This window comes from Dermacentor albipictus, chromosome 3 (assembly GCF_038994185.2).
Source record: "Dermacentor albipictus isolate Rhodes 1998 colony chromosome 3, USDA_Dalb.pri_finalv2, whole genome shotgun sequence".
NCBI lineage: Eukaryota > Metazoa > Arthropoda > Arachnida > Ixodida > Ixodidae > Dermacentor > Dermacentor albipictus.
In genome coordinates this window covers 23,860,170-23,872,340 of record NC_091823.1, presented here as the reverse complement: position 1 = coordinate 23,872,340, position 12,171 = coordinate 23,860,170, and the positions used below count along the sequence as shown (strand labels likewise).

Here is a 12,171-nt window from a genome sequence, read left to right as displayed (position 1 = left end):
ACTCAAAATGTCATTGCTGTCAGAGCTTGAATCAGCTTTGCTGTCATCTTTGGAATCATAACTCCAGTCCTCATTCCTAAATTGAAGTGCAGGTGCAGCATAGCTTCAAGCATGACGCTTTTCTTGCGACGCCATGGGAACGACTTTTGATAACTGCCCATAGACACCGGTGGTGTGCCTTGCCTGGATTTTACGAGAGAAGCGTTCCCGAAACTCTTGGAAACTGGTTGAAAATGCCGGGTCCACAAGTTGGACATGTGGTGGACCTTCAGAAATACATTTTGCCAGAATAAAACGACTCAGACTCCAAACCAAAGCTCACTAGTGAACAGCTGGCATCGTTTTCAGTTAATTATGAACGCTCAGCATTGTCGGACGGCAAAGCTGGCTATATAATTTCATTCTTGACTTGCTGGGAGTCATTTGATTACAAAATTTTGGTGCTTGTGTGGCGTAATCGTGAGCGGCATGCTTTTTTCTTAAGCGCAGCAGAAGGCAACAGCCACGCCTCTTTTCGCTACAACATACGCACCTTAATTCGCAAAAAGGTCCGTCAAAAATCGCAAAATCGCCGAAGCGTGAAAATTTAAACCGATTCTGAAAATGCAGTTCCTGTACTAACTACTGGGTGGCTTTAAGTGGATAAGAAATAGCTCCAACATGTCAAAATCAACGATCTAAAGCATCGATCACCGGTGATTGATTTGAATAGGCGTGGTAACAAAAGAGTTAAGGATGATGACGCCGACCTTGCAATCTGTGCCGTACCTCCGCCAAGATGTTATAGGCTGAAGAGAAGCATATTAAAATGGATTTGCAGAGTATTTGCTATTACTTTGGTGGCTGATAAGATGGATGGCAGGTAAGCAGCGAACTCCATGAGCTTTGTTTCCACCAAGCCAATGTTTAATATCTGTTGTCTGCACTGCAACAAATACACTTGCGCAGATGAGCCTTTACCCAATTAACAATTCATGTCGGGCAGCCCAACTTCTTTTAGTCCATTTATCAATATCTTCTCAGATACATTTGTTACTATACAGTGAAACCTAGTTAAACCGTATTTGGTTGTAGCTCGGAAAAAGTATGTACTAAACGGTAGTACTGGTTAATGGACATAGCATGAGATCGCCCACTTACCTGTCAAAAACAGAACTCAGAGAGAGTGCGATTAAAAAGGAAAAAACATCCAGTATTTATTTACTTTGCGCAACAAACATGTTATTTTCGTTTGGTGCCGCGGCGGCCTAGCAGTTACGACAGCGGCCTCAAACTTGCTGAAGCTGTGAGCCAGCTTTTCAGCCAACCCCCTTCTTCTTGGCAAAAACTTGCATAGCAGATTCCTCGTTGGCGTTACATATTCTCCGTGCACAGGCGCGGTATTGTTGCAGAAGTCGTGGGGCACCTTTTCATTGCGGGGTGCTGTTCTCGTCGTGACAATTGCATTTATGAGGCTGACGTAACGCGCAGCTTCTGCCATTGTCGGGCCTGAATCGCCCGTGCTATCGCTTTCCCTGTCAACCTTATCACTGTCGCCAGGCGACACTTTGGCAACAACAGAGGCAACAATGGCGAAAAGTCGAACCTCATAGCCAACATCTCTTTGCGGTCACCGCAGCGCTGCCGAGCAATTTCTTCGCATTCCAAATGCCACACACCGTAGTCAACAGTAGACCCATGCCGGTGCCAGTGCCGACTTTTCGCATCAAATTCGATAGCACGAACAATGTCTAATTTTTCTTCTAAGCTAAGCACCTGGCGTCTTGTATATCCGAGTTTCGGCATGACGTGAGTTCTCGCTTGCACGACGCCACAATGCTCTCTGGCACGGCGCCGAAATGATGTTGATGTGGCTTAACGTGCAAACGCACAGGGTGCTTGGAGGCTGTTGTGCTGATTATTGAGGCTTGTTGTTCTGCTGGGCCGCCTGATGGAGACGACGCACTGTCGTGTTTGCGCCATGAAAAGTGGAAACACTACGTGTTAACCGATACTAAACGCAATAAGCTGGTACGGTTTATGCGGATACAAAACACATTATGTTTAATGGCCACTGAGCTCAGAGAGAGCTCAGTGACTTTTGATTGCATTACTTGACTTTACTACTTTTAAAACGAAACTACTGTTTAAGCGGATACGGTTTAATGAGGTTTTGCTGTATATTAGATATCTCCCACACAGGTATATTTATCTGTGTGGGGCACAGCCAAATGGTTTGGTCGATCCAGAAAGGTAGCATCAATGTGGAGGCAATTATCATTAACTGAAGCAAAATGTTAGATAAATGTTACAACCATGTTACAGCAGAAACATTTTTATGAATACAATGTTGTTAATTCACGAAATAATTGTATTTTCGGCTTTCGAGGAAGTTAAGAAGTAGCTGGCCACTAGATGCTCCTGTGCCTTACAGTATGCATTTAATAATTGAATGGGTCTATCATTTCCAGCATTTAGTTTATTGCCGTGTTTGTGCATTGGTGCTACCTTTGCTGCATAGTGGTGCACATTCATGACATATGCTTTCATGCATTTGTGCAAGAAAGTGTATTCTTTTTTTTCGATGGAGAGCACAGACCTGCACCTTCTTTTGCAGGAGGTACGTGTTGGTACTGTTCTTCCTGCTCCACAGACAGCAGCTGCCGAAAACGTGCCTCCTAAGGTTGGCCAGGTGCAAAGTAAGCTGCTGATGCTTTTTGTTTGTTTAAGACAAGTGTGACAATGCATGCACATGCTTTGTGCGTGTGTGTATTCTCTTGACTGGTTGGTACCAATTGCCACCTAGCTTCTTGTTTAATGATGGGTGGAGCTTATTGTACATATCATGGCGCAATCTCCCGCTGCGTGTTTCAATAAGGTTATTACATCATAAATCCTAATTCCTTATATTTAGTGAAACTGTAATTTTGTTTGTCTCTGTTATAGCGCAAGTTACATTACATTGAAAAAAAAATTTGTCCTTTACCTATACTAACATATGGGGCCAGTGGCATAACCAGAAATTTATTTGAGAGGGGGGGGGGTTCTGCCAACATGTACCACTCCTTCCCTTTCTTCATCTCTCTCTCTCTCTCTCTCTCTCTCTCTCTCTCTCTCTCTCTCTCTATATATATATATATATATATATATATATATATATATATATATATATATGTGTGTGTGTGTGTGTGTGTGTGTGTGTGTGTGTGTGTGTGTGTGTGTGTGTGTCTGTGTGGAGATTGTACATCACTCAAACTCCTAGCACTCCCCGTATAAGAACACAACGAGGATGCATGTTGTGCAGACACTTAGCATGAAATTATGCTATCTTTAAAAATGATGATATTAAAAGAAAACTAAAATTTCGTTTACGAATTGATGCATTTATACAACATATGCCAATGACCTAGCTGGTACATGACTTGGAAAAACGAACAGTGCTAAAGATGGGGCCCACAGAAACAAGACAGCGCATTATTGTGTGTCTTCTCAGTTGCAGGCCAGACTTGTAGCAGCCCAGGTAACAGTGGCGATCATTGTTGTTTTCCAGCCAGACCTTATAGTGCATGGTATGGCCACGGCTATGTATGGGCGGGGGCTGGCACTATTTTGCAAGTTTCTTATCACTCAATCACACTTTCAGCATTGTGACGTCAGAAGGCAAGGAAATGCTACTACTTACTATAGACATGACAGCAGTTGCGGGTAAACTGGATAAACTTAAGTTCTAGGTATGGTGACATGACAACCCCCCCCTCCTTGCTCTTCATACCAGGACAAGCCATTGCCTTGCTTTCACATTCAAGCTTTCCCTTTCATCCATGTCGCACTTTTGGAGCCCACCTTCTGAAACTTTCTGTTTTGTGGGAAAGGCTGGGGAGTTTCGTCAGAAAATTTCAATGTGGGGGGTGGGGGTGGATGTTCGACCCCCCCCCCCCCCCGCCCTCTGGCTATGCCAATGTATGGGGCTGAGACATCAAGGAAAACAAAAAAACTTAAATCAGTGATTTAAATGAAGATGGAAGCTGTGATGTCAAGAGGCAGGAAGGTAGTAGTATGGCTTCGAGAGAAAATGGCTGTAGCTGACACGCTAGTTGAGATTATAGTTGTGTGGGTCATGTGAAGTGGGGAATAGATTACTGACGCTCTGTCAGATTTACAGGATAGGTGCCAAGGGAAAGGAAGAAATGCAGTTGAGGATGGCAGAGGAATCGGGTGGTGTGATGAAATTAGGAAATTGGCAAGCATAGGATGCAGTCTGCTGATGTATTATAAAACTTAGATAACTGGAGATCTTTGGGAGATGCCTTTGTTTTGCACTGGACATAAAATTGGTTGATGCTGATTATGTTTTGATTGCATAAAATAAGCGTGGCACATCATGGCTTCTGAGATAGCAATGTGCTGTTGTGACTAGCAGTGATGTAGTTGTTGCTGTATGCTGCAGCATCTAGAAGAGTGCCACATTCTTGGAAATTTTGTAAAACTGTTGTACCTTTAGTGCTTTGTCGGTGTGTTATTGTGTTAGACAGAACTTAGCAAAAGAAAAATGCTTTTATATAGAATCCTGACCAGATTTACCACAGTCGACACATCATGCACTAGCACACAGTGTTACCTAAATTTACCTTTCTGCCTTTTGGTACTATGTGTCATGGGTTTCAAAAATTCCTTGCAAATTAAAAGCAGCTTGATGCATTTTTATGTACAGTTGTCCAATCTGTCCTCTGTTTAGAGTGGTTAAACTTCCTGACAAATCTTTTCCTATCCTTACTCATGCCATGTTGCATTAAACACGTGCATCACACAGTTAAGAGTAGGGCGAATGATTGTTGAAGTAGCACTGGGCTACATCAGCAGATGTTGGAATCCTTAAAATGCTGCTTGCTCGATGGGGCCTTGGGGTATGTAATATTTGAAGATGTGCATGCTTACTTCTGACACTTTGTAGATTGCAAAATTTATAGTTATCTGTTCTGTCTCAATATTGACATTTTAGTGTCTTTATTACGAGGAAATATTTATGAAATCATGAAACTTACTTTAGAGTGCACCTTCTGTTTCTCCGTTTCCCATTGTAGAAAGTGGTTGGGTGGATGGGTTCAGCACAGACATGTCAATGTCGGAAACAACATCACTCACTCCTGAAGTGGAAGACATCGAAGACATTACGCATGATGATGAAGTCGGTGTCGACAAAACGACAGTGCGCAGGTAGGATTACATGTCTAGATAAAGGAAACAGGGGTCAAGTGTTTAGTATTTGTCATATTTTACAAGGTCTTTTCTTTAAATGGCAATAGTATAGCGTGTTTGTTTCAAAGCTTCGTAAACTTTAATTTAAATCATTGTGTGGAGGAAGGTGGAGCGAGGATTGGAACAAGGGAGCTTGACAAGGAAAAAGAAAGCTAGAACTGGCCCTGTAGCTTTGCCTGTCAAATGTATTCCAAACCAGGGGCGCGATCGGAGATCTTTGTTCGATGCGCATTCTGTTCGATTGCTGCAACTTCACAAAGTGGTAGTATGCAAAATTTCTGAGAACGGGATGGTGAGAGCAGCCAATCTGCAAGCGGTGAACTCCCCAGAAGTTTATTTCCCTCGTTTGTCATTTGCTTGCAGACAGTATACTACAAAACGAAATGTTTCTCGTCTTCCAATGAATGAAATCTTTATCTAAAAAATGCACTTTTTTATTCTCAAGCTTAAACACGTTTTCAAATGTAGTACGTGAGACTACTGCAATTTATAACTGTTAGTTTCTCTGCGTCGTCCATATGTGGTGTCGCACACAGCGAGAAGAAAAAAGAAACGACGGGTACAGTGGCGCACTTTTCAAGAAGCAGCAACAACATTCCAGTGGCTGGCTGGCACCGATAATGGGGTCGATTTCGCTGTACAATCAATGCACTATTTGTTTTGAGAAACGAAAGCAACGCTGGAATTCGCTTTCTGCCATTTCTTCAAACACGTTTCGCACCGCCACCCGCTCTCCTTCCACCTTGAGCAACGCCAGTGCAATAACCTAAGTTCCCAATGCAAGCGCCACTTTCTTGAATTAAACTATGGATTGGATTTGAACGTGCCATTCAGTAGCCACAGCCACCGGTTGGATCAATTCACCAGACGCGCCATTTGAAGCCGGTCTCGTAACGAGCGTATGATTGCTCCAAACTTCCCAACTCCCGTCGGGTTCGGCGCCTAGCAGACGACGTGCTCGGTTGCACGATGATTGACAGGAGCGTTGACACCACTAAAAACGTGGCCGCGCCCCATGGCTGGCAACGTCAGCGTGGAGTAGGCCAATCGCACGTGCCGGTAACCGAACGAACGCACCGAACAACGATCTCCGATCGCACCCCAGTAGCCCAGGATATCTATCCGGTTAAATGTTGGGTTCTTTGGTAGAATCAGTCCTTGTAGCAGCTGTGTTTTATATGCCTGGGCATCTTGCTGAAGGCTTCTTTGCACTGCGATTGGAGGCCTTTGCACTCCTGCACCGTGTGTTTTATTTGGTGAGTGACTGATTAAAGGAGAAGGGACCTCAGCAATTACTAAGAGTGACTGCAGTTACTAAGTTCTTACTAAGAATTACTGAAAGTACTTGACTCATCCATTGTTGTTATCAAGGTTTGCCGGCGTTCAACATTCTAGTAGTACCTGGATATGAAGAATTAACTTGTTAGTTCCCAGAAATGTACTCTGTATGATGGCAGTTTGGAATTGTGGCACTAATGTACGTGTCTGCAGTTGAGGCCAGGACATTTTGTTTGTTGCTTTTAATTTTTATCATCAGACCTTTTCTGGCAGACTAGTTTTCCTTTAGATAGATATATATATATATAGATAGATAAATAATTTATTTTGATCAGATACAAACACCATGACACGAACTGGGCACATTACAGAAAAAAAAGAAGAAAATTACAAAGACAATATAGACAATAAAACAATAATCCAAAAAGAATGATTAAAAACAGCACTTTAGGCAAATATGTCCGTGCTAGGAAAGGATGACTTATAGGTGATCTGCAAACGAGTCATGGGACAAATTGCACGCGTCTCAAGATAAAATTTATCACAACAATTGGCAGCTTTTGCATGAGGCACACAAAATCGCAGTGACGTCAATAATTGGTCACAATCAATGAAGCCATGCAAAATTTTATGAAGGAATCGCATGTCACGCACAAGTCACCTGTCAGGAAGAGTAGACATACTAAGGTGTGCTAGGAGAGAATCATAGTTATAAAAATGATGGCAACCAGTATATCTATCATACAGTATGCGTACGAACTTATGCTGAACATTTTCAGTTCGATTGGAATTACTAAAGGAGACGTCATTCCAGGCTACTGATGTGAACTCGAGGCGTGGTCTCACGAAAGCACAGTAAAGAGTGCGCATGCACTCATATCGATGAAATTTTCTTGTTAACCTAGAATTAATACTAATATGTCTCAGTGCACTCAAAACAATTGAAGATACATGCAACCGGAAATCTAGCTTTGAGTCAACAATAACACTAAGGTCTCGCACATGGGCAGCATGAGATATTTTTCTACCTAGAAGAGTATAATTAAATGTAACTTTGTCATGCTTTCTAGTAAGAGATAAACAGAAGTTTTCTTAATGTTCAATTTAAGCCTATTCATCAAGCACCATTTCTCGATGTCGCCAATGTCAGCTTGTAGACCACAGCACTCCTCTAAATTTTCACTCTTACAGAATAATTTTAAATCATCTGCAAAGAACAAAACCTGCGAGTTCATTACATGTAGCAGCAAATCATTGATAAAAACTAGAAGCAACAAAGGCCCAAGGTTGGAGCCTTCGGGCACTCCGGATGATTATACAAATTCGTCGGACACACAGCCAGAAAATCTTACCAGATTTTGACGGCTGTCAAGGTAGCTTTTAAGCCATTTGCAGTACATGGGGCAAAGTCTGTATTTTTCAATGTTCATTAGAAGTATTTCATGTGAAACCATGTCAAAGGCCTTAGTCAGGTCAAAGTAGGTTGTGTCTACCTGACCGTGATTAAACACGTGAGACCCACTGTATCCAAGAAAGGCACATAAATTTTATTCAACGGATTGTCATTTTAAAAAACTATGTTGCAAATACGAGATTTTTTGTCTGAAATATGAACTAATGCATTCGTACATTACCATTTAAAACTTTAGCAAAAGAATAAATAAGTGGCACTGGATGAAAGTTATTTACATCACAAGCATTGCCGGATTTAAACACGGGAACAACTACTGACAGCTTCCAATGGCCAGGAAAAACACCAGTGCGCAAAGATAAGTTGAACAAATACGTCAAAGCAGGACTGAAAATGTCAGCACATCCTTTGATTATACCCGCCGTGGTTGCTCAGTGGCTATGGTGTTGGGCTGCTGAGCACGAGGTCGCGGGATCGAATCCCGGCCACGGCGGCCGCATTTCAATGGGGGCGAAATGCGAAAACACCCGTGTGCTTAGATTTAGGTGCACGTTAAAGAACCCCAGGTGGTCAAAATTTCCGGAGTCCTCCACTATGGCGTGCCTCATAATCAGGAAGTGGTTTTGGCACGTAAAACCCCAAATATTATTATTATCCTTTGATTATGAAGCTGGGAATTTCATCGACACCTGTTGAAAGTTTTGGCTTAAGCCTCTAAATCGCTGATAAAACCTCATGTTCATCGACACTTTCATACACTAAGCAGTCAGTGCGTTCATCAAAGGTGATAACAGGGGTTGTGCTGTCAGGGCACACAAAGCAAGAACTAAAGTGGTAAGCGAAAGCTTGGCATATATCTTGCTGTTTGAAACAAATACTGTCACGCATCTTCAGCACAGAAGCATTGACCTTATCTTTACTTTGCTTCCGCGCAAAAGTCCAAAAGGAATTTGGTTCTTTTTTGAAGTTCTCTTCAAGAGGTTTATGGTATTCACCTTCATCGCATACAATAAGTTCTTTCACAATTTGTCTACATAATGAATATCTTTGGTACCAATATTCACTTTCAGATTTTATGTACAGTTTGGGATAACCCAGTTTTTTCCTCAAGTAGTGTTTCAAATCACAGGAAAACCAGCAAAGAAATCTAAAGTTCCTCGGATGACATCGCGGTATATATCTTTTCATTGATCCTTGTACAACTGATGTTAGTGGCTCAACACATGAGTCAACATTTCCGATCCCACAGAATCGAGACCAGTCATAGTTGTGAAGCTAAGTGTACAGCCCCGGGTAATCACCATAGGCGTACCTAAATTTTTCTGGTTTTAGTTCAAGCATTGGACAAAAAGACAAATAGAATGACAGAATAAACAGGCAATGAAACTTATCTACAAGAACAAGAGGATCACGCATATCTTGAACTTCAAGAACAGGCACATTAGATATAATTGGATCTAAAATGTTACCAGCACAGTTCATCGTGTTATATTGACTTAACCCATGAAAGTTAATAAAATAGATGAGACATCTAGCTTTTTCTCGTACGGCTGTGCAGTCACTGTTGACCAAACCAGGTTCTCATTCGACTTTAGGAAGATTAATGTCCCCATAAATGTGAAACTTGTACTTTGAGAAATCAATTTTATCCCCAATATCCAAAAAATGATTCGTGAGAACATTAGGATCCGAATGGGGTGGCCAGCCAACGAGACAGTGTAATTTGTCACATGTTCGAATTTCCAACTGCACACATTCATCGTATGTCTCCAGGCCTTGCCTTCTAAATGCACCTAATGCAGAACGGCATGCTATCAGAACTCTGCCACCATATTTAATCTGGTCAGAGCAAATTTTGTCGGCTCTGAAACCAGCATACTAGTCTGAGAAATAAGAAGCAATTGCACAAAAGGGTTTATCAAGGTGTTCTCGACATGTATGGCAACTTGGCATGCTGGGCTCCTTAGTTGGTGTCAGAGGCATCAAAGTTGGGCTGGTGGACCATCTTGGTATCACCAAGATCTTTCAATACTTTTCATCTAGTCACGAAACTTCCACGTAACACTATGGGAGCACTTCAGTTCCTACAGTGGATGCACTGTGGTGCTGATGCAAGTAGAAGGGCATGTGAGAAGATGTCTGACGGACACCAGCGGCGTTTTGCGAGTATGCCCGTTCTTGTGCAAGAGTTGATTGAGATTATTGGCATGTAAATGTTCTTGGCACAACGTGCAAACCACCACCCTGTTTGTGCACAGTGCTTGAAAGTGTCAACATGAACAACTTTGAAACATTTACAATGCCTTGTTTCATTTCCAAGTTAGCCTGCATTTGTAACACTGGTGTAATGAATAGTTCAATAGGGACACTTGAGGCTACTGCCTCGTTAGAAACAGGCCACGGAGCAATTTCACGACGCACTTTTATGTAATTACGTGTAAAAGTGTGCGTTGATGCTCTTAGCCACTAATGTTACAGTTTTTGCACGGTAAATCTCTCTCGGTGTAGTGACACCATGCTTCTTGATAGCAAGAATGCCTAACATTTGTTGTGTGCCTGCTCATCAGTCAAGTTACAAGGGTGCCAAATTAACCTCGCTAAGTGTACTAATTAAAATGATGAATATATGATTTAGTCATAATGATGTAAGCTAACTAGACTGACTAACTAATGAACCAGAATCACAAATACCAAAATTAACTAAATAATAACTGACCTAACAAAGCGAACTGAACTAGTTATCCAATGAATAACTAAGCTAATCAACTACATAAACTCACTAATAACTAACCTAACTAAGCTAAACAATAACTTAACATAGTATAGTTATAAATAACTTGCCGAATTAAATGTATTAATTAACTAACCAATTATATCTAATCAACAAATCAAACAAATAAGTAATTATAAACTAATTACAACAATATTAATAAACTAAACTAACAAAGAACTTATTAACTAAACTAATTACTGTATTAAACAACTAAACATGCTAATTATAAACTAATTCAATAACAAAGTACTAAGTTAACCAACTAATTCACTGTTACTTAACTAAACTAACAAAATTATTCACTAGCTAAACTAATAACCTACCTAAGTATAAAAATTAAGCAAATACAATTGCCTTACCAATCAACTAATAACTAATTTTCTGAACTAGCCAACCAAATATAACTAACTTATCTACCTAGCTAACTAGACAAAGTGAAAATAGAGACATCCGACAGAAATGGTTTGTGCGAGGAAGGCTAGTAGCGGGGGGTATGCAATCAATCATACAATGGTGCCGTCTATAATTTAAGCGCAAATTCAAACGCATCACACATGAAATTATTTTGCCATAAGTTCCTGTTGCATGTTCACTCTGCAAACATGCTGAAGCAAAAGTGTGAGAAGTGCCTTTCCTCATGAAACATTTGCATGATTGCGCCGCCCATCGATCTTGCATGGCAAATTGTTCCCAATGAGGATGATGATGATAATTGGCATCTCCTTTGAAACATCTAGTTTGCTTGAGTTAATCAGGTATGCTATACATGCTTTTCACTCTAGCATCTTTGCATACATCTTCTTAATCATTATTTTTCTTCCTTGAAATTTCTCTATCTACCTTGTACCGCTACCAATGCGTGTAACAGATTTGGTCGTATCAATCTCTTCCTCGCTTCTTTTCCACCAATTCTCTAGCCATCCCTTGCTTAACTCGAACATTGATTGGTTGATGCTTCTACTTCTACCCCTTCTACTTACGCCAATACCTCTTGCGCCACCTTCTGTCCCTATATGGAACTTTTGGGGAAGTTCCATGACCAGAAGGAAAGTATAGAAGGACCCTGGTATCACCAAAGCACTATGAAGAGTCCAGGTTGAATGATGAGGCAACCTTTCACAAGTAACGTTTGGCTCTTTGAGATGTGCAAAATGAGGACAAGAAACCTTGCCTGATGTGTAGCATTGTTAAGATAGACAAGCTGCGCAACACAAACAGCAGGACCACACATACTATTAATCTTGTCATAAGGGCCTGGCCACTGTTTACTTAGCATGTGCACTTTGTCTGCCCATGCTTTCTCAGAACGAACACATGTGGGGTCACACTTAAAGCAGGATTTGCACGGTTGTCACAGACATTTTCCCCCTGTATTTGTTGCTCATGTGAATGACAAAGCATTGAAATAGCTTTTGTTGCTACCTGAGATTGTGTGGATCAGTTTTCAAAGAAATGTGTTGTTCAAGTGACTTAT

General features: G+C 41.3%; 1 protein-coding gene across 10 annotated transcripts in view; it reads left to right on the top strand.

Annotated features, from left to right (window-relative positions):
* The window catches only part of syd (JNK-interacting protein syd), a 95,805-nt gene that overhangs the window by 9,459 nt on the left and 74,175 nt on the right, over nt 1–12,171 (top strand). For all 10 annotated transcript variants that reach the window (XM_065434321.2, XM_065434320.1, XM_065434324.1 and 7 more), the window contains exons 6-7: nt 2,597–2,678; nt 5,061–5,193. In XM_065434321.2, the coding sequence (XP_065290393.1) occupies nt 2,597–2,678; nt 5,061–5,193 (215 nt within the window). The remainder of the gene's footprint in view (nt 1–2,596; nt 2,679–5,060; nt 5,194–12,171) is intronic.